The sequence below is a fragment of the Galeopterus variegatus genome, unplaced genomic scaffold, assembly GCF_000696425.1.
Source record: "Galeopterus variegatus unplaced genomic scaffold, G_variegatus-3.0.2 Scaffold990, whole genome shotgun sequence".
NCBI classification, from domain to species: domain Eukaryota; kingdom Metazoa; phylum Chordata; class Mammalia; order Dermoptera; family Cynocephalidae; genus Galeopterus; species Galeopterus variegatus.
The window spans coordinates 126,839-150,049 of NW_007727101.1; the positions used below are offsets into that span (position 1 = coordinate 126,839).

General features: G+C 37.6%; 1 protein-coding gene across 1 annotated transcript in view; it reads left to right on the forward strand.

The window, feature by feature from the left end:
* Positions 1 to 23,211, forward strand: part of NUP160 (nucleoporin 160kDa) — a 49,726-nt gene that overhangs the window by 2,939 nt on the left and 23,576 nt on the right. The window contains exons 3-18 of the mRNA XM_008574041.1: positions 345 to 423; positions 1,251 to 1,365; positions 1,858 to 2,016; positions 10,951 to 11,028; positions 11,293 to 11,390; positions 12,743 to 12,827; positions 14,826 to 14,894; positions 16,492 to 16,575; positions 17,155 to 17,325; positions 18,261 to 18,360; positions 18,637 to 18,802; positions 19,260 to 19,387; positions 19,470 to 19,630; positions 20,670 to 20,803; positions 21,394 to 21,464; positions 22,373 to 22,532. Coding sequence (XP_008572263.1) covers positions 345 to 423; positions 1,251 to 1,365; positions 1,858 to 2,016; positions 10,951 to 11,028; positions 11,293 to 11,390; positions 12,743 to 12,827; positions 14,826 to 14,894; positions 16,492 to 16,575; positions 17,155 to 17,325; positions 18,261 to 18,360; positions 18,637 to 18,802; positions 19,260 to 19,387; positions 19,470 to 19,630; positions 20,670 to 20,803; positions 21,394 to 21,464; positions 22,373 to 22,532 — 1,858 coding nt within the window. The remainder of the gene's footprint in view (positions 1 to 344; positions 424 to 1,250; positions 1,366 to 1,857; positions 2,017 to 10,950; positions 11,029 to 11,292; positions 11,391 to 12,742; positions 12,828 to 14,825; positions 14,895 to 16,491; positions 16,576 to 17,154; positions 17,326 to 18,260; positions 18,361 to 18,636; positions 18,803 to 19,259; positions 19,388 to 19,469; positions 19,631 to 20,669; positions 20,804 to 21,393; positions 21,465 to 22,372; positions 22,533 to 23,211) is intronic.

Here is a 23,211-nt window from a genome sequence, read left to right on the forward strand (position 1 = left end):
TTTTTTTTTTTTTTTTTTTGTCCTTTTTGAGACTGGCTGCACCGCGCTCAGCCAGTGAGCGGGAACCGGTCTCCACATGGGATCCGAACCCTTGGCGGGAGTGCTGCCGCACTCCCAAGCGGCGCACTCTCCAGTGTGCCACGGGCTCGGCCCTGAAAATGGTATTTTTATTGATTCAAAATATTTTAGGTGTTATATATGTAGGAAAGGTACCTCCTAAAACTTTGTTAGTCCAGAAATATAGAAGTCTGTCACCTGTTATAAAGACCTTGTTCATAGCTACATCACTTCTTCCTTTGGGTTTCTCTAAATATGATCAAGAGGTGCCTTTGATATTGTTGCAGGGATGGCGTCAGTTGTGGAACTGAAACAGAGTTCAGTAATGCAACGATTGCTTGTAGGGTGGATGTCGACAGCTATCAGGTGAGTGGTGTCTGGTGGGTAAATCAAAGGGCCCAAGAATTTAATCTTATTGCACTGGTCAGCCCCTATTAGTGCTTCTAGTCTTAGTCTAAGGCAAACACTGGAGAGGAGACGAGTCTGCATAACATCCATTCCATCTGAGACAAACCACACTCCAGTGTCTACTTCATTTGCCATTGAACTCCTTGACAGCAGACACTGGCTTACTACTTATATTCTCACAGTACCCAATTCTGTGCTGTGCCCTGACTTGACCAAATTTAATTTTTTGTAAAATTAGAGGTAGAAAGTTTTTTTGGGCCGACCCCGTGACGCATTCAGAAGAGTGTGGCACTGGGAGCGCAGCGATGCTCCTGCCGCGGGTTCGGATCCTATATAGGAATGGCCAGTGCTTAGAGGTAGAAAGTTTTTTTGGGCCGACCCCGTGGCGCATTCGGAAGAGTGTGGCACTGGGAGTGCAGCGATGCTCCCGCCGCGGGTTCGGATCCTATATAGGAATGGCCAGTGCGCTCATTGGCTGAGCGCGGTGTGGGCAACACCACACCAAGGGTTGCGATCCCCTTACCGGTCGCGAAAAAGACAAAAAAGGTTTTTGATGGTTAGAATAAAATGATACAAAAGGAAACTATTCCATTGTTATGTAGAGCTTTTTAAAATTTATTATAGTAACTGGTTATAAACTAAATAGAAATGTATCAGACTAAAAACTCTTGCTTCTTCTGCTGTGAGTATATATTTATAATTTTATTATATCTCTTGAATTTCAAGTTTTAATGATCAAATTATTTGCAATAGTAAAACTCTAAAACTTAGCCTTATGTTTTTAGGGGTGATCAGGGGCCTTCAGATCGTCCCCTCAGTCTTGCTGTTCATTGTGTCGAGCATGATGCCTTCATCTTTGCTCTGTGTCAGGATCATAAACTACGAATGTGGTCTTATAAGGTAAATGCTGTTTTATATAAGTTAAGATAGAATTGTGAATTGTGAGAGGGTTGAAATAAATCTGGCTGCTTCTCTTAAAGATTATCAGATCAATTGGTTTGGAAATTATGGTCGTTTCCAGATTCAGTTTCATTTAGCTTCATTTTGCATACATTTCCCCCCTAACTTTTTGTCATTTTAATTTGAAAATTATGAATCCTATAGGAAAATTGAAAAAGTAGTACAAAGTATACTCGTCACTTAAGAGCAACAAATGTGTTTTTACCATACAAGTTGGTCAAATAGTTTTCAAGATGCACCAAAAAAGCAGAGTTTTATGACTTTATCAGACTGAAGAGATATTTTCATCTCAGCCCATTAAAAACAAAAACCTGTAGGGTCTTTCAGCAGATAAACCAGATTAATGGATGCACATCCTTTAAAAAGGTAGGGATGTGTTTTTCTAGTCTAAATAGTCTGTGAATACCACTTATTAACTCTTATCTTGGACAGGACCAAATGTGCCTAATGGTAGCCGACATGCTGGAGTATGTCCCTGTGAATAAAGACCTTCGGCTCACTGCTGGGACTGGTCACAAGTTACGACTTGCTTATTCCCCTTCCCTGGGACTCTACCTAGGGGTGTACATGCATGCACCAAAACGAGGACAGGTATGAAATCAATAAGACACATATCAAGTTAGTCTGCGTGTACTGATGTGGGGAATTAACTGTAGATTCATTGAATCTGTTTAAGCTCTTCTCACCAACCTAGATGCTTCATGTGTTAAGTTGTTTCTGAGGTGATTGTGGGTTTTGTGCTAATATGTGAATTAGAAGATCTTGAAGGGGAGGGGTCAGGATGAAAGGAAGTAGAGAGTTAAAAGGAATATAAAAAGAAAAGTTATCCAAAACTATAAAAGAAAGCAAATTTGGAAGTCTGGGTGAAAAATGGAATTATTGAAAGGGATGTAGGTGTTAAATGGTTATGGAGAATTAATTTTAAAAAATAATTTGGTCGGGCCGAGCCCATGGCACACTCAGCAGAGTGCGACGCTGGGAGCGCAGCAGTGCTCCCGCCACGGGTTCAGATCCTATATAGGGATGACCGGTGGGCTCACAGCGCTCACTGGCTGAGCGCGGTGCGGCTGGTCTCAAAAAGGACAAAAAATAATAATAATAATAATTTGGTCATCATCCAAACTAGCTGTTGTATGTAGATGAAATAATTAGGATGTAATACAGTAGTATAATTATATAATAGACAACCTTTTGTTGGGTACTGTGTGTTTGGCACTGTGCCAGGCCCTTCATGCACATTAATAACAGCGAACATTTGGACTGTGTTTACTCTGGTCTCACACACTGTACGTGTATTGTCCATTTAACCCTAATAACAGTCCAGTGAGTCAGGGTTTGTCTCCCTCACTCTGCTGAAGCTCTGATTTCCCATGGCAGGTTGCTGCCCTTCCTAAATGCCCTCCTCACTTCTGTTGGGTTCTGATAGCCCACTCTAGGTTCCCCTCCATATTGATGCCCTCCTCACCCTACTGGGGCCTGACACCACTAGGCCTCCCCCATGCAACAGACACCCTCCTTACTTTACCTTACCTGAGTTTCTACCCTGGGCCAAGCTTTCTCTACCCTGCTCCTTCTGCTCCTACACCCCACGTCAGGTCACTCCCAAATGTGGATACTCTTCTTACCTCCTAAGGCTCTTGATTCTTCACACCAGGCCGTATCAACCTTTACATACCTGCCCTCCTCACCCACTTGGGTTGTCACTCCCCATGCTGGGACTTGCCTGCACACATGTTCCCTTCAGGCTGACTCCCCGTACCGAGCCCCACCTCCTTGTCCTACTCTGCTGGCCAGCAGGTATATATGTTATGTCACTCTAAAATAGGGGTCAGGGGTTCTCAAATTTTTGGTCTCAGGACCCTATTACACTCTTAAAAATTACTGAGAACTGCCAAAAGCTTTTGTTTAAGTGGGTTATATCTGTGTTTTGATTTTTTTTTTTCTTTTTGGCAGCTGGCTGGTACAGGAACCCCTGGACCTTGGTGTTATTAGCACCATGCTCTAACCAGCTGAGCTAACCAGCCAGCCCTTATCTATAAATATTTACCTTATTAGAAATTAAAATTGAGGAAAAAGTTAAATTTACATATTCATTTAAAAATAGCAATAATAAACAAAACCATGTTAACATAAATAAGTTTTATGAAAAATAATCGTATTTTCCCCAAATAAAAAAAAATTTAGGGGCTGGCCCGGTGGCGCACTGCTGTAGTGCGCCGCTTGGGAAGCGCGGTGGCGCTCCCGCCGAGGGTTCAGATCCCACATACAGACCGGTTCCCGCTCGCTGGCTGAGCGAGGCGCGGGAGCAACACCGAGGGTTGCGGTCCCATTGCCGGTCCCGGTCCGGTACGGGGGCGACACTGAGGGTTGCGATCCGTTGCTGGACACGGAAAAAGACAAAAAGGAAAAAAAAATTTAGAAGAGTGGCAATGTCTATTTTCTGCAAATTTCCTTAATGTCTGATTTGATAGAAGGCAGCTGGATTCTCTCATCTGTTTCCGCATTCAGGCTATTGCAGTATGCTATTTTGGTTGAAGTATATGAAGAAAATCTGGCCTCACAGAGATGTGTAGTTGGAAAAGGAAAAAGTACCTTAATGGCCTTTTCAGATCATAGTGGATATTCTCCTAAGGGGTATTTTTTTAAAGGTTAGTTGCAATGGGATATCTGAAATTTTTAGTGAGCTTTTTATGCTCCTTTATGTTAAAATCCATTTGTCTATCTTGAACCATAAATTAAACTTACCTGTGCATGATTTTGCAAATATTACTCATTGGTTGTTTGGAGTATATTGGTTTACTGAGTTATACTGATCTTCTAATGTTGACACACTTTACTATACAGTATCTAAATTACTGTGTTGGGGAATGATCCCCAAGACCACCTCCCGGTCCAGTAATACTCTAGAAGGACTCACAGGGCTCAGTATGTAGTTGTATTCATGGCTAAAATTTATTACAGTGAAAGGATACAAAGCAAAATCAGCAAAGGGAAAAGGCACATGAGGCAAAGTCTGGTGAAAACCAAGCATAAGCTTCCAAGAGTCCTCTCCCAGTGGAATCTCACAGGATGCACTTAATTCTTCCACCATCGAATTGTGACTATATAACGTGTTGTCTCCCAGGGAAGCTCATTAGAGGCTCAATGCCTAAGATTTTTATTGGGGGCTGGTCACATAGGCATCCTCTGCCTAGCAGGTACCAAAATTCTAAGCTCCGAGAAGGGAAACAAATATTCAGCATAAACCACATTGTTTGCACCAGCAGTCTAGGCACAGTAGTTCCTTACCGGTTAGGAAACCATGGAAACACTCCCAAAGCCCGAGTTCCAAGACACCACCCAAAAACCAACTTCACAGGCAAGCCTAAGAAAAACAGCCTCAGGCTTGCTATGTTTACCCTTTTCTGCACAATTATTACAATAATTGATCTATCAGAAGAGTCTTTTAAATACTAGGAATCTCAAGTTCATATTAGTGGGTACAGAGTTTTCTGAAATTATAATTTTCACTTTAAAACTTGAAATGTATCATTGGCAACAAATACTGTGAGTTGTTCTGCTTGAAGTGACAGTGAAGTGATTCATTTCTTTAAACAGCTTTATTAAGATACAATTCACATACCATGCAATTCAATGGTTTCATATCATACAATTCAATATTTATAGATATGAGCTACCATTACCATAGTCAACTCCAGAACATTTTTATCACCTCAAAAAGAAACCACATATTGTTTAGCTATTATCCCCCAATCTCCTCCCAGCCCTACACAGTCTGTTTTCTGTCTCCAAAGATTTCTCTATTCTGAATATTTCATATCAGTGGAATCACATAGTATGTGTTCTTTCATTATTGGCTTCTTTGACTTAGCATAATGTTTTCAAAGTTCATCCATGTTATAGCATGTATCAGCACTTCATTTTTATGGCTGAATAATTTTCAATTACATGGATATACCACATTTTATTTATCTATTCATCAGTTGATGGACATTTGTGTTGTATCTATATTCTGGCTATTATGAATAATGCTGCTATAAACATTCTTAATATATTTTTGTGTGGACATATATTTCTTTTTGGTATATACCTAGGAGTGGAATTGCTAGGTCTTATGGTAAGTATGTGTTTAATTTTTTGAGAAACTACCAGACTTTTTCAAAGTGGCTACACCATTTTACATTCCCAACAGCAGCAGTGTATGAGGGTTCTGATTTCTTGACATCCTTGTCAACACTTGTTATTATCTGACTTTTTTATTCTAGCCATCCTGATGGGTATGAAGTGTTATCTCACAATGGTTTCTATTTGATTTCCTGATAACTAATGATGCTGAGCATCATTTCAAGTGCTTATTGGCTATTTGCATATCTTCCTTGGAGATATGTTTATTTAGATTGTTTTCCCATTTTTTTTTTCCTTTTTGTCTTTTTTACTGACCGGTAACGGAATCGCAACCCTCGGTGTCGCGCCCGCACCGCGCTCAGCCAGTGAGCGGGAACCGGTCTCCACATGGGATCCAAACCCTCGGTGGGAGCGCCGGCGCACTCTCCAGTGCGCCACCGGGCTGGCCCTGTTTTCCCATTTTTGAATTGGGTTGTCTTTTTTATCATTGAGTTATAAGAATTCATGGGCTGGCCAGTTAGCTCAGTTGATTAGAGCATGGTGTTATAACACCAAGGTCAAGGGTTTGGATCCTCATCCTGGCCAGCTGCCAAAAAAAAAAAGGAATTCTTTATATATTATTCTGGATATAAGTCTCATCAGATATATGATTTATATATACTTTCTCCCATCATGTGAGTTTTCTTTTCTTACTTTTAAAAATAATTTTTAAATATTTGATACAAAATAATTGTACATATTTAAGGGGTACAATGTGATGTTTGGATACACATATGCAATGTATAATGATTAAAACAGGGTAATTAGCATATCTTTTTGTTGTTGTTGTTGTTTTTTGTTTTTTGTCCTTTTTGTGACCGGCCGCACCACGCTCAGCCAGTGAGCACATCGCACCGGCCATCCCTATATAGGATCCGGCGGGAGCACTGCTGCGCTCCCAGCGCCGCACTCTCCCGAGTGCGCCTCGGGCTCGGCCCATAATTAGCATATCCATCACTTCGAACATTTGTTATTTGGTGTTGGGAACATTGAAAATCCTCTTTTTTAGCAATTTGAAATTAACTTTTCACTTGTTTGATGGTGTAATTTGAAACACAAGTTTTTAATTTTTTTTTTTTTTTTCCCTTTTTTCGTGTCCGGCAACAGATCGCAACCCTCAGTGTCGCGCCCGTACCGGACCGGGACCGGCAACGGGATCACAACCCTCGGTGTTGCTCCCGCACCTCGCTCAGCCAGTGAGTGGGACCCGGTCTGTACGTGGGATCCGAACCCTCGGCGGGAGTGCCATCGCACTCTCAAGCGGCGCACTGTAGCAGTGCGCCACCGGGCCAGCCCCACAAGTTTTTAATTTTGATGAAGTCTAAATTACCTATTTTTTCTTTTGTTGTTTGTGCTTAGTTTTATTCCTTAAGAATCCTTTGCCAAATCCAAGGTCATAAAAATCTATTCCTGTGTGTTCTTCTAAGAGTTTTATAGTGTTAGCTTTTATATTTAGGACATTGATCCATTCTGAGGGTTTTTTTTTTTTTTTTTTTTTAATATATACTGTGAGGTAAAGATCCAACTTTGTTATTTTGCATGTGGATATCCAGTTTTCCTAGCACTATTTATTGAAAAGATGGTCCTTTCCCTATTGAATGGTCTTGGCACCCTTGTCAAAAATCATTTGGCTGTAGAAAAATGGTTTTATTTCTACACTCTCAATTTTGTTGCATTGATCTGTGTGTCCTTGTGCCAGTACTATACAGTTCTTTTGTTTGTTTGTTTTTATTTTTGGCTGCTGGCCAGTACAGGGGTCAAACCCTGGACCTTGGTGTTGTCAGCACCACACTGTAACCAACTGAACTAACTGGCCAGCTCTTGTATTATACCATCTTGATTATTGTTGCTTTGTAGTAAGTTTTGACATCAGTAAGTGTGAGTCCTAGTACTTTGTTCTTCGTTTTCAAGATTATTTTAGCTATTCTGGGTCTCTTTCAATCCATATGAGTTTTTTAATCAACCTGTCAGTTTCTACAAAGAAGCCAGCTGGGATTCTAATAGGGATTGTGTTGGCTCTGCAGCTGATATTGGAGAGTATTGCTATCTTAGCAATATTAAGTCTTCCAATCCTTAAGCATGGCATGTTTTTCCATTTATTTAGGTTGTCTTTAATTTCTTTTTATAATGTTTTGTAGTTTTTAGTTTATTTTATACTTCTTTTTTTCAGTTTATTCCTAAATATTTGATTCTTTTTGATGCTGTTATAAATGAAATTATTAATTTCATTTTCAGATTGCTTAGTGGAAGTTCATAGAAATACAATTGATTTTTGTATGTCTATTATCCTGCAGCCTTGCTGAATTTATTTCTTAGTTCTCATAGATTTATAGTGGATTCCTTAATATTTTCTATATACAAGATGATGTCGATATAGTGCAGACTCTAGGGCAACCACTAAAAATGTCGTTTGCAAATAAGGTTTTACTTTCTTTGTAATCCCTGGCTAAATCCTTTAGTACAATGTTAAATAGAAGTGGTAAGAGCTGACATCTTTGTCTTGTTCCTGATTTTTCTTACTATCGGGAAGAGTTTTCATTGTTTCATTGAGTATGATGTTAGCTGTGAATTTTTCATAAATGCCCTATCATTTTGAGGAAGTTCCCTCCTATTCCTAATTTTCTGAGTGTTTTTATCATGAAAGGGTGTTCAGTTTGATGCCACTGCCTTGGTTCATGTTAAGGCACTAGTAATTTTACTCACTATTGCTTTTGCATCATCAGTGCAAATAACAACACAATGAAAAGGGCAAATAATGTTGTAGTATTACTATGAAAAGGGTTTTGACCTCACTAACCCCCTGAATCAGTCTCAAGGACCTCTAGGAGTCTGGGCCACATTTTGAGAATCACTGCTCTAAAGGTTAGATCCAGAATTGAATGAAGTTTTCTAGGAGTGTGTAAAATTGAGCAGAGCTATTACCTCCTATGGTTTGAGCATTATGTTTCTATTAATGAAGACTAAAATCAGAGTAGCTTTTTTGGCAGTGTTAACCTATTCAGATTATAGTGAATTTGGAGTCTTTTTTTTTTTCATAAAAACTGATCTTCGGTGTGTTTTTTTCCTTTCTAATCTGCACAGGTGGAGTTTTGTTATTTTGTTTTTAAAATCTCTATACTGTTTTATATCTATTCTTACTGATTTCATTTGTTTCTGGTTGTTTTTCTTTTGGATCCTAATTCTGGTAATAAGTGTATTAATTCAGTCTTTCCCAGCACGTGTCTTCATTGATGTTATAAGCATGCCATCTGTATTTCCATCTAAGACAGTAATAAACATCTCAGACGGAAGTCCTGTAGCCCTATGGTGTGGTTCATGGAAGTCCTGGGCCATGAATTCTTTGTTGACTGTTAATAGTGAGATAAGTACAGAAAGTGAGAGGAAACATTTCGAGACTTAACGTGATTTGACATTTCCACAGACATCCACGCTCAAAGCTTCCATATATTACAAAATATCAGTCTTCAACAGATTGAAAATTTAAAAAACAAACAACTTATCTTTGACCACAAGTAGTTTGAGAAGCACTGCACTAGAGCAGCATTTTCCAACTTTTTTGGCTAGAATCTACAATGTTTTGCAGGGCCGGCCCGTGGCTCACTCGGGAGAGTGTGGTGCTGATAACACCAAGGCCATGGGTTCCGATCCCATATAGGGATGGCCGGTTCCCTCACTGGCTGAGCGTGGTGCTGACAACACCAAGCCAAGGGTTAAGATCCCCTTACCAGTCATCTTTAAAAAGAAAAAAAAAGAAAGAAAAGAAATGTTTTGCAGTGCTGTCTAACATACGCATATGTAATGGTAGATACATAACAGGAAGTTTTTTATGAAACATATTTATCTTTACTATGAGTGATGAACTGAGGAACTCATACTTTTTTTGGCAGCAGCTGGCTAGTATGAGAATCTGAACCCTTGACCTTGATGTTATCAACAGTGTGCTCTAACAAACTGAGCTAACTGGCCAGCTCCAAAATTTGCCTTTTCTGTTTTGTTTTTTCGGCGGCTGGCTGGTATGGGGAAAACTGATAGTTTTTTATGGGTTTTTGAACATTTTTTAATGCTGGTTGAGACCTGATAAATTAGTTTTATGTCCTACTATTGGATTGACATCTGTAGCTTGTAAAACACAGGTCTAGGCTAGGATGGATGTATTTTTCAAATTTCATACACTCCTGTTTTTTTCTCAAAAGGCAATTTGACTCTAAATTTGTCTTCTAATACTTCCTTGTGAACAGTTACTTCTGTTATAAGGAAAGGGTCATCATAATTTTTGTCAGTTTACAGTTAATTTTCTTTATCAAAGCAGTTATTTAATCCCCATACTAGCCAGCCACCAAAAAAAGCCCAGTTATTTAAAATATTATCCATCAAATGTTATTTTCAAGTTTGAAATATTTTGTTTTGGCAGTAGAGTTAAATATTAAACATGAATTATTTTATAGGGTTTTATTTTTAATAACTTAACCAACTACTGTTGATTGTATTGTATTGTATGTATGTTTCAAATTATCCCTGGTACTTTGGCAAAAGTATAAACTTAAAAATAAGTTTTTGACCACAATGAGATACCACCTCATACCCATTAGGATGGCTACTATAAAAAATAACAAGTGTTGGTGAGAATGTGGGGAAGTTAGAACCCTTGTACATTGCTGCTGGGAATGTAAAATGCTGCAGCCACTACAGAAAACCGTATGGAGGGTCCTCAAAAAATTAAACATAGAATTACCATATGATATAGCAATTTCACTTCTGTGTATTCAAGAGAATTGAAAGCAATATCTCAAACAGATATTTGTTCAGCCATGTACATAACACTATTCACATTAGCCAAAAGGTGGTAGCAACCCAAGTGTCCATCGACAGATGAATGGATAAACAAAATGTGGCATATATATGATTGAATATTATTCGTCTTTAAAAAGGAATGAAATTCTGACATACTACAACATGAATGAACCTTGAGGATGTTATGCTAAGTGAAATAAGCTGGTCACAAAAAGACATACTGTATGATTCCACTTATATGAAGTATCTGTCATAGAGAAATTGATAGAGACAAAGTAGAATGGTGGTTGCCAGGGGTTGGGAATCAGGGGAATGGAGAGTTGTTGTTTAATGGGTATAGAGTTTCAGTTTTGCAAGATGAAAAGAATTCTGGAGATTGGTTGCACAGTAATGTGAATGTACTTAACACTCCTAAACTGTACACTTAAAAGTGGTTAAAATGGTAAATTTTATGTTACGTGTATTTTACCAGTTTTTTAAAAAATGGTTTCTGAATGCTAATAATCCTTGCTTAGAAAAGTAACGTGTTGATTATTTCAAGCAACAAATTATCTATTTGTGTTTTAACAGTTCTGCATTTTCCAGTTGGTGAGCACTGAGAATAACCGCTATAGTTTAGATCACATATCCTCACTATTCACTTCTCAGGTAGGTTGAATCATCCTTTGTATATCCACAAGTAGAAGAAAGAAGTATTGGCTAATCCCACTGTGTTATAATAGGATTGTAGTCTTAAAATGGAATATTTAATGATGTAGGAAAACAAAATGTCAGCTGGGTTTTACCAAGTTCATGTGGTGCCATGTTTTGTTTTTATACATTGACCTCTTCTGCCAGTATAAATTTAAGTCATCATGAGCTACTGCCTTTTCTTTCTTATCTTAACCCTTTTTTTTTCACATTTTCTCCTAGGAGACGCTTATCGACTTTGCCTTAACCTCCACGGATATCTGGGCTTTGTGGCATGATGCTGAGAACCAAACATTTGTGAAATACATCAACTTCGAACAGTACGGGTCTCTTAACTCTGTCATCCTACCTCACCCCAAGCAGTTTCGTGCTAAGAAGACAAAAGAGCTCTTAATATAGAATCGGGTCAAGGCTTTTCATTTGAAGGACAACCCTGGGTTTGCCTATTATTACTATTTTCTGAAATACCTTCTTTTGCTTTTACTATTTTCTGAAGTACCTGCTATGTGTTATTTCTTACCTTTGGGTTGTAGGACAAAATGAGGGTTCTTAGAGATGAACTAAGATAAAGAAAATACCATATTTCTTGGGAGGGATAGCACATACCCAAAATACTTCTAATCTGGGAATTTTCTTTACTTCTAAGCAAAAACTATTCCGGATACCCACAACTTCCAAAAGAAACCTTAGCCCCTTTGTGTTCTCAATTTCCTCATCTTGAGATGAGAAATAGATTGGACAAATACAGTGCTTCCCAAATTTTGTATAGAACAGGAAACCCTTTTTTCAAAAGGTAATGAACTCCAATATATAACACAAAATTAGTATTTTATGAATATAAAATTATAATACAATTTAATGTGTTGATAATCTCTAGTTATATTTGGCATCTAATATTTTTAATGTACATGATGTTAATTTAAAAATTTTTAATAGTTGCAAATACATTCTAAAAATCAATTTTGAAGCAAACACTTGTGTAACCCCTGAAACACCAGTAGAGGATTCTCTGGACCACAGCTTGAGGACCACTGAACTAATGAATCCTCTGGGTCCCTCATAACCCTAAATTCCAGAGTAGAATTCTAGGAATTATTGCCCCCAGATTGATCCCCAAGCCAAACTCCAGAAAATATGACATTGCTCCTTATAGATGGCATTGAAGCAAAGTAGTCAAAAGCATAAGCTCCGGAGTTGGAACAGGGTTGGAATCCTGGTTATGCAACTTACTAGCTGTGATATATCCTAAGCCTCACTTTCCACATCTGCGAAATGGGAGTGATATGTATATCCTTCAAAGAGTTATCATAAGGCATACATAAGTAATATCAGTAATATCTAGAACTGCATCTTCCATAATGTCTAGCAAATAGTAAATACAGAATAAAATCACTTCTAACTTTTGTGTTTATTATTATTTCTACATTTGTGTTTAGAGTTTTAATTTCAGGATGATGCCTGTTAAAACTTGGTAAGAACACTTTTATAAAAATCAGGCTCTGCTAAGAATAAGGTTTTTTTTTTTTAAACATTGTTAATAGAATTGATGGAGCAGTTGTTACAGGGGTTCAGTGATGAGGTCTTCCCTACCCAGATGCTGCCAGCATCCTAAATTTCGATTTTATTCATCATTTTTATGTAAACTGTTGGGCTTTTTTTTTTTTCTCTGTAGTAATGTTGCAGGTCAGTGGAATCCAGTTTTTATGCAGCCTCTGCCAGAGGAAGAGATCATCATCAGAGATGACCAAGACCCCAGAGTAAGCAACTTAATATATTAAGTGTTATATAAGGGCATGATCAACCCTGATCATTATTTTAAGAAGAACCAGTTGTATCAGTTGGACCACTTTCAGCTGCAGGTGACAGAAACCCACCTTGAACTGACGTAGCTAAAAGGAGAATTGACTTGTGCAGCTGGGAAGTTCAGGATCACCTGGCTTCAGCTGTGGCTGGAACAATGCCTTCTACTCTGTTCTGTTCTGCTTTCCTCTTCATTGGGTTTATTCTCAGGCAGGCTCCCTCCTCTGAGTGAGCTTGCATTCTGTGAATTTAACAATCCCGGAAAAGAGAGTAGCACCTCAGTCCCAGGTCCTTGAGGTGACACTCACTGGCCTGGCTTGAGTCATGCTAATTCCTGACATAGTCACTCTGATCAGAAGGACTAGAACGTCCTAACCTAGCATGGGACACACGGCCAGCTTGGGCCTTGCTATTACAGGGACTGGTAGGGGAGGAATGGTGCCACAAAGAAAGGTAAGGGATTTGTGAATGGATAAGGAGGAACGGGTTCTGGGCAAGTACAAACTTTAGGTGTTCTCTAGACCAGCCATGTGGGTACATGCTTAAAAACTAGAAATAAGATAAATTCTGATAGAGATATATTCCATGAAGAAAATAATTTTAAAAGGTAGTGAAGTAAAGAGCACAGCAGGCCAGTCTCCCCATTTTTCAGATACACCCTAGGATAAATAAAAGGAAAAACTTTAAGTTGATGACTTAGTGTTAAAATGAGATTAAAGATTCTGAGCTCTGAGTCTGAAAAATGACTACTTGTAGGAGTGAAAACCCACTTTAAATATCTGAAATTTATTTCTAAATTTTTATTCCTAAGAGGTTATTGGTGGTGGTGATTTATTGTTCCAGTTAACAATTACTGATACTTGGCTTTTGTCTGAAAGCCAAATCATATGCTGATTATTAATTAATTAATTTATTTTTTTTCCATTACTGATACTTGGCTTTTGTCTGAAAGCCAAATCATATGCTGATTATTAATTAATTAATTAATTTTTTTTCCTTTTTTTTTGTCTTTTTTTTCGTGTCCGGCAACGGATCGCAACCCTCAGTGTCGCGCCCGTACCGGACCGGGACCGGCAACGGGATCGCAACCCTCGGTGTCACGTCCGCACCTCGCTCAGTCAGTGAGCGGGAACCGGTCTGTATGTGGGATCCAAACCCTTGGCGGGAGCGCCGCCGCGCTCCCAAGCGGCGCACTGTAGCAGTGCGCCACCGGGCCGGCCCCATATGCTGATTATTAAAATCCTTGTTTTTCTCCTTCATTTTGGTCATTTTATCATCCACCAGAACCTCGGTAGAAGGAAAGAAACTTGAATGAAGGTCAGTTAGATTTCCTGCTTTTGGGCAAGTCTGATATATGAGATTTGGTCAAAATAATTAGGCAAAATTTCCCTTTTTATTCTACTTCATTTCTCCATTTGTGAGAGCTCGTTGCATTTTGTTTTGTTTACATATAATGGTTATTATTACTGGATCCTTTTATATGTGAGCCATAAAATAAGTAGTACTTTTATAGATGGTGTAGAAACCGGCTTAATTGTTCTCTTACTAGTGTATGAGGGTACTTCAAAAGGTTTGTGGAAAAATTGAATTAAAGATAATATGAATCTTTCCATGAACTTTTCAAAGACTCTTGTATATCACCAATAAACTAGATTTTCCTCTTTTTAAGATTGGCATTTGACAAGCCATGTTTTCTAGTGGAATCCATTGAAGCGCTCCATGAGGAGAACACCATTTTTACTATAGCACATCTAGTTGATTCAAAGACATTACAGTCTTCACTTTCAGTGTGAAAATATATAATTGCACTACTGCTTGTTGTTGTTCAAATGTAGAAGGGCAAAATGCTCATGTTCATATAATAGAAACTCGAACTTTGTTGTTAATGTGTTGAATTCTTCCTTCAAATTTTCTTTTTTAGAATGATACTAACTTTCATTTTAATGTTCTAACAGGAAATGTATTTGCACAGTCTTTTTACACCAGGACGATTCATAAATGCAGCTTTATGTAAAGCTTTACAGGTCAGCAAGAAAATATTTAATGTTTGTTTAAGACTATTTCTTGTTTTGTTACTATATTGTATAATTAATAATTACTATTAATCTTTGCTGTTTTGCATATATGAAACACTGAATATATTTCTGCATTTATATATACATGTGTTTTATAAATACTATTGTAATTTTTTTTTTTTTTTAATTGGCTGCCTAGTACAGGGATTGAACCCTGGACCTTGGTGTTAACAGCACCATGTTTTAACCGACTGAGCTAACTGGGTAGCCCTGTAATATTTTTTTTAATGTTCTTTCTGTTAAATAAGGCCCCTGGTGGGGAGTTAGGGTTGGGGGCACTTTCCCATTAACTAGTGAAGCATGCCAGAGGTACAAAGAGAAACTTATGTGTACACTATTGTAAAAAGATATCGTAGTACACTGCCTATAATTTCTATACTTGAAAGAAATTTAAAGTGTTTTGGTTTTTATCCTTTTGTTAGTACAATGAAGGACTGATTTGATTCAGGTTCAAGAAAACTCAAAAAATTTTGGCTTCAAAGTCACATGGTTTAAGAGATGCTTATTGCTTTACAAAAGGATTCTTTAAAGTTCCATTGGCTTCCTTAAATTTCCACTTAGCTTCATGGGTTTAAAATACAGTAATCACTCATAGAATTGAAAGATACCTAGTCTGACCTCACACACAAAGCAGAAATACCTTCTGAAGCTTGTCTCTGCCTCCAGTGACAAGTTTCTTACTAGCTCTTTGTGAGTTATTGTTCCTAAACTGTGCCACTTAAAAGTTCTTTGGTATTAGATTGAATTTAACCTCCATCCTGTTGGTGGCTTCTTTCTTTTGGAACTTCATATATAATCTGTCTCTTTTCTATGAAGCACCCTTCTAAAATACCCTTCAGGTATTTTAAGAATTTTTTATGTCATCTTTCTGCAGACTAAATATACCCAGTTTTATAACTTTCTTTCAGGTGATGTGGTTTCCAGACCCTTGACTTTTCTTCTAGGTACATTCTTGAATATCTGGTTATTGCATGTTTTCTGTTTTCTCTCTGATAAAACTTCAGGATGATGTGGTCACCTTCTCCTAAGGTGTTTTTTTCTCTCATCTCACCAGCAGTTCTTCCTTGATAACAATAATTATGTGTACGATGATAATATCTTCACGGTATCTCTTACACACAGAGATATTAAATAATCATTAAGGCATTTATCAAACACTTTCTTGTAGGAGATCATTCCTAGTAGAGTGACATATCCCCATCACTATCCTCGCTTACCTCTGTGCCAATCTTAGGGTATATATTTTTGGCATCATTTACCCTTCTTTCTGACTGAGCAATAGTAGTTATTTTCATTTTTGTAATGATCTAAGTGTACTCGTGTTCTTCCTCCGATTTATAGATTTCTATAGTTTCTGTTCTGTAGACACTATTTTAAAATTGCTATGATTTTTCCTTCAGAAATTATTTGCACAGTGTTAGGGATAAATGAATATTACAGGCATGCCCAATCTCTATTGCATAGTTGTACATTTTCTAAAGTAGAGTCTTTTTCATTCTGTTTTGAGTATTATGTAATAGTCAAAAAATGTCTCTTTTAACTTTAGATTTTTTGCCGAGGAACTGAGAGGAATTTGGATCTTTCCTGGAGTGAACTAAAGAAAGAAGTTACTTTAGCTGTTGAAAGTGAGGTGAGGTTTGGATAGAGAAAGAATGATAATAATTTCTTCCATCTTTTTTTTTTTTTTTTTTTTTGGTGGCTGGCTGGTATAGGGATCCAAACCCTTGACCTTGTTGTTATCAACACTGTGCTCTAACCAACTGAGCCAACTGATCAGTCTTCTTCCATCTTGATATAGGACAGATTGATACTAAGGAATTGTTCACTTGACCTTGTTAATAGGAAATATAAATGTTTAAGCCTTTTTTTTTTTTAAAGATGACTGGTAAGGGGATCTTAACCCTTGGCTTGATGTTGTCAGCACCACGCTCTCCCAAGTGAGCTAACCAGCCATCCCTATATAGGATCTGAACCCGTGGCCTTGGTATTATCAGCACCACACTCTCCCAAGTGAGCCACAGACTGGCCCTTAAGCCTTTTTTTAAATTAGAGAATTAGATAAACATTTGTACAGCCTAGGGCATTTAATGTATAAGGAATATTCATTTACCTGTGGATTAGTAAAATAATATTGGATGGTTATGCTTTTTGTGGAGAAAAATCCTGAATGGTATCAAGATTTTAATTTCTTTCTTTTCTTCTTTGCCAGCTCCAAGGAAGTGTAACAGAATATGAATTCTCCCAGGAGGAGTTTCGAAATCTGCAACAGGAATTCTGGTGCAAGTTCTATGCCTGCTGTCTTCAGTATCAAGAAGCTCTGTCTCATCCTCTTGCCCTACATTTGAATCCACACACAAACATGGTTTGCCTGCTGAAAAAAGTAAGGGAACTGAAGCGATACAGAAGGACTCCATTAGTTCAATGGCTCTTTCAGAATGTTAGTCTGGCGAATGTTGTAGTTAGCCTTTAGGACTTTGTATTTGTTTTTTTCCCTAAAATTATAGTTCATTTGTATTTAGTCTTCTGCATTATTATCTATACTTTCTGTGTTTTCTTTTATTTACTTACTTTTTATATTGAAGTAATTTCAAACTTAAGGTAACAGTTATAAGATAGCACAAAGAATTTATGCTATTCTTCACCCAGATTCATCATTTGTTAACTTTCATTTGCTTTTCTTCATTCTATAAATATTTATGTCTTCCTGAACCACTTGAGAGTTAGTTGTAGACATCATGCCCCTTTATCCTTTAATATTTCAGCATGTATCTCTTAGAACAAGGATATTCTTTTAAATAATCACAGCACAATTTTAAAATCAGGCAATTTGATATTGATATAATATTATATAGTTTATATTCAAATTTTGTCTGTTGTGCTTTGCTTATAATTTTTTTCCCTGATCCAGGATTCAATCCAAGATCTTACATATATTTAGTTGTCGTGTTTCTTTTTTTTTTTTCTTTGAGCTTTTTTAATTCAGATTTAGGTCTACTTACTCTAATTCAGGTTTACTGACTTGTAGACCAGTGTTTTTGTGGGCTCCAGTTCCCATACCGTTAGAAAATACAGAGATTCTGCTGATTTTGTCAATACTTGGGTTGTCGTGTTTCTTTAGCATAATCTTGAACTGCTGTCAGCCTTTCTTTGTCTTTCATGACATTGACATTTTTTGAAGACTATACCTATTATTTTGTAGAGCATTCCTCAATTTAGGTTTGTCTGGTGTTTCCTCATTATAAAATTTATGTCTTGATTATTTTACATCCTTAAAAATTCACTGAAAAAATGTAACTGGAAGATTTGTATTTCCAGGGGTACCTGTCTTTCCTTGTGCCCTCCTCTTTAGTGGACCATTTGTATCTCCTGCCTGATGAGAACCTTTTGACAGAGGATGAGATAACTATATCTGATGGTAATAATAATTGTTATGTCTATATTTAATCCTCTTCCTACAAGAACCCTATGCTTTGTTTCTGATGGATGCAGAAAACATTGAGTGTCACTGTGACTTCTCCTGGTCAATTTACCACATTGTAGATATTTTTAAGGAAAATTAAAGAGGCACAAGCATCTCTGAGATCTCAAGATAGATCCCTTGGCATTTAATTATTATTTTATTTTCATATAATATTAATCAATAGATCTTCATTGGCTTAAGACATGAGTGTTCACTTTCTCTTACTCATAGATGTGGATGTTGCTCGGGATGTCATATGTCTTATAAAGTGCCTCCGGCTGATTGGAGAATCAGTAACAATGGATATGTCAGTTATGATGGAAATGAGTTGTTACAATGTACAGTCTCCAGAAAAGGCTGCAGAACAGATTCTGGAAGATTTGATCACTATTGATGTGTAAGGAGAATTTAGGGTAAAGTGCATTTACTAATGGAAATTCAGCAATTTTCAGTGCCAAAGTCTGGTTTTTAATGTACATTCAAGTGTATGACATGGTAGCTTAAAGTTAGAGTGATTTCCCATGATTCTAACTAGGTGTTTCAGCTTTTAAACAGAAAATCTAACATATGACTTCACGTCTGAAGACTCATAAAATATGATATAGCTGTTAACTATTAGCTACAAATTTTAAAAAGGAAAAGTATCTTTCTCATGTTCATTTTGTCTGTCATTTTTGAAAAACTGAGGGAAACGTTGCTTTGTGGAGTGAAAGTATCATATACTACAGTGATTATTGCCACTCCTTTATTAGGTGGTTGGTTTTCCTGTTTCATAGAGCATTTAGCTTATAGGACCTATAGAGCCTGTCTTATGTATTCTTGGTAGTAACAGCAGTTTTTAATTGTCCTTATAGAGAAAATGTGATGGAGGATATTTGTAGTAAACTTCAAGAGATTAGGAACCCAATCCATGCTATTGGCCTTCTTATACGGGAGATGGATTATGAAACTGAAGTGGAAATGGAAAAGGGATTCAATCCAGGTAAATGACAAAACAACAAATATGCCTCTTTGATTTAGAGGAAATCATGATACATTTAACTCCATTTTTCTTTCTATTACAGCTCAGCCTTTGAATATTCGAATGAATCTTTCCCAGCTCTATGGTAGTAGCACGGCAGGGCATATTGTGTGCAGAGGTGTGTGTAAAATTGCCAGTACTCGCTTCCTGATCTGCCGAGACCTTTTGATCTTACAGCAGTTACTAATGAGGCTAGGAGATGCAGTAAGTACTACTTGAGGGAAAACTTGTGAAATTTAAAACCTGATATGGAGGGCCGGCCCGGTGACGCACTGGATAGTGCGCCGCTTGGGAAGCGCGGCGGCGCTCCCATCGGAGGGTTCGGATCCCACATACAGACCGGCTCCCGCTCACTGGCTGAGCGAGGCGCGGGAGCAACGCCGAGGCTTGCGATCCCGTTGCCGGTCCCCGGTCCGGTACGGGGGCAACACTGAGGGTTGCGATCCGTTGCCGGACACGGAAAAAAGACAAAAAGACAAAAAAAAGACCGGTTCCCGCTCACTGGCTGAGCGAGGCGCGGGAGCAACACCGAGGCTTGCGATCCCGTTGCCGGTCCCCGGTCCGGTACGGGGGCAACACTGAGGGTTGCGATCCGTTGCCGGACACGGAAAAAAGACAAAAAGACAAAAAAAAAAAAAAAAACCTGATATGGATGTATAGGCACATAGTAAAATATCAGCTCATTGAGCACAGACTTGTGTCTTTGTTCACTGCTTTATCCTCTGTGTTTTGCCTTATTAGGTGCTCAATCTATATATGTTGAATTGAGAATGAACAAACAGGACTCCAGCCAGCAGCCACAAAAAAAAAAAAAAAGACTGAATAAACAGGGCTACCTGGTTAGCTCACTTGATTTGAGCATGGTATTAATAACACCAAGGTCAAGGGTTCAGCTCCCCTTACTGGCCAACACCAGCAACATAAGAGAGGATTTAGAATTCCCTGTTTCTCTAATTCAATTTTGAACCCAGAGATTTAATGAAAGTTAAGCTTTTTGTTGTTGGTTTCTTTTCTACTATTGGTTCCTATGACTTGGTGAACTATCTTTTGATAATTGTTGGACTGTTAATGTTTGAGAAGATATTTTGCCGCATGCCACCCCAGAAGGTAATAGGTGTGTTGCTTTTACAATGTTGTGCCCTTTGTAACTGTTTTTTATTTTATTGTCCCTTCATCTGAACCTTGAGTTACCATTACTAATTGCTGTTGTTTATCATCTCACCCACCCACCCATCATGTGTAGGTGATTTGGGGATCTGGTCAGCTCTTTCAAGCTCAGCAAGACTTACTACATCGAACAGCTCCCCTACTCTTATCTTATTACCTCATTAAGTGGGCAAGTCAGTGCTTGGCAACTGATGTTCCAGTTGACACATTGTGAGTTTCATTATCCTAATTGTTTGAAAAATAAATTGTGAGTTTATTTTTTTCATTGTCTTAAAAAAATTTTTTTTTCACGTTATGCTGTAAAATTATTTTCCTTTAAGATGGCTCTTACATGCTCCATTTTTCTAAAGGTTGAAGGCAACTTAACAAGAATGAAAATAATAAATATATATTTATTATTACATATATACCTATTACATATTATGTGTGTAATGTACAGATAAATCATGTTGAAAACCAAATAATAAGATGAAGCCAGAGGGAAAATTAGACCACACACAAAAATGTTGTGCTAGTTATTAAAGGCAGGCTGAGCTTCTTTATAACCAAAGGAAGAAGGAAAAGCCAATACATTTTCAATAAGATAAACCATCCTGTTTGCTCCAGCTCCTCATTGAATGATCTCTGAGTAATATCATGGGACAACAATCTAAATCATGACATTTTCCAGTTTTATTTGTTCTTTCAGTGGAGCTGTTGTGTGCAATTTATTAATTAAATTGATGGTGTTCTTAGTAGGATAACTTGTGGAAATAATGTTTGGCACAGAAAAATTTAAGCTGTCTTTTTTTTTCTTACAGGGAGTCTAATCTCCAACACTTATCAGTACTGGAACTAACTGACTCTGGTGCTTTAATGGCAAATAAACTGGGTAAGGAGTGGATTGTGTACCCATTTGATTTTTTTTTCTTTAATTTTTACAGACTTGATTTTAAATTGGGGACTTATTTAATATTCATTAAGCTGGTCTTTTGAGACCTGTGCTGTGGAGACATTGAGTAGGCTCTTTGCTTTCAGAGCATGAGCAAACAAGCTGTGGTTTGAGACCTCTGGTTGTGGCAAGGGGTCTATGAAGCTACAGTCTCAGATCGATCATAAATTAAGGGTGTTGCACATATATATATATATATATATATATATACACACACTGGTTGTGGCAAGGGGTCTATGAAGCTACAGTCTCAGATCGATCATAAATTAAGGGTGTTGCGCATATATATATATATATATATACACACACACACACACACCACTGCTTTTCTATTGGGTTTTGATGTTCCAGTGATTAGTTCAACAATATCATTTAAAAGTTTACTAAGTTCATGGTAGCTTTTGTAATCTTATCTTAGTCAACAGATATTTAAAAGGAACCCTCATGCTTAAAAATCGTTATTCTAGAGAATTCATTTTGTATTGTTTTGGTAAAAAACTTGGAATCTTGGGACTAATTGTATTTATTGTAAAGAGTTTATAGGGAAGACACTTAAGTATAGTGAAATCAGTGAAATGACTGCAATGCTGATATAAGTGGTTTTTTTTCAACCTGAGAGAACCTGATTGAAAAGAAATAAGTGGGTTTTTTATTGTATTTGTATAGTACTTCACAGTTTACAAACTGCTTTTATTTATATTGCCACTGATTATACCCATTATGCATTTTTTATTTTGAAATAATAAATGTTCTTTGTTACAGGCGTAAGATGAACTGGAAGACTGTCTTAATTGAAAATTGATATTACTATTATAAGTTTGTGATTGCCATAACTTTTTCTTTTTAAGTATCTAGCCCTCAGACAATTGTGGAGTTATTCTTCCAAGAAGTTGCAAGAAAACACATTATATCTCACCTCTTCTCTCAACCAAAGGCACCTCTGAGCCAAACTGGATTGAATTGGCCTGAAATGATTACTGCAATTACCAATTATATACTTCAGCTTTTGTATCCTTTTACTTAAAAGCCAGTTGAAAGGTGTCTTAAATCTAAATAGTCTAAGGCTCATGTTTTGCCTATGCAACAATTTTTAATGAGGTTGGGTGTTTACTCTCCTAACAAAAGAGAAAATATTTATTTTCAGATATGATATCAATTTTTGTTTTATTTTGTTGTTTTGCTCAGGAGTTGAGCAAGATTTTAGTGGTGCACACACATTTAATGCTTGGATCCCTTTTAAGACATTATTCATTCAGCAAATATTTATTGAATGGCTCTGTATACCAGGTACCATATTAGGTACTGGGTGTTCATTGGCACCAACACTTACGGATCTGCAGTATACCAGCTGGAGTTGGAAATGAGCACCCAGGGATGAAATACTTGCTTTATCCCATAGTTAGCTGAATTCTAAGCTGGGTGACAAGGCTTCTAGTATATATACATAACCTTTTCACTGTGTTTGTCTAATATTAAGGTTATATAGTGATGTGGGAAGAACATGTGCTTGGCCTCCTTCTCTTTACCTTTTCTTTCTTTCTTTATTTTTTTTTCCTTTTTGTCTTTTTTACTGACCGGTAATGGGATCGCAACCCTCAGTGTCGCGCCCGTACTGGGGACCGGCAACAGGACCGCAACCCCCTGTGCTGCGCCCCCACTGCGCTTTACCGGCGTTCTACTACAAAAC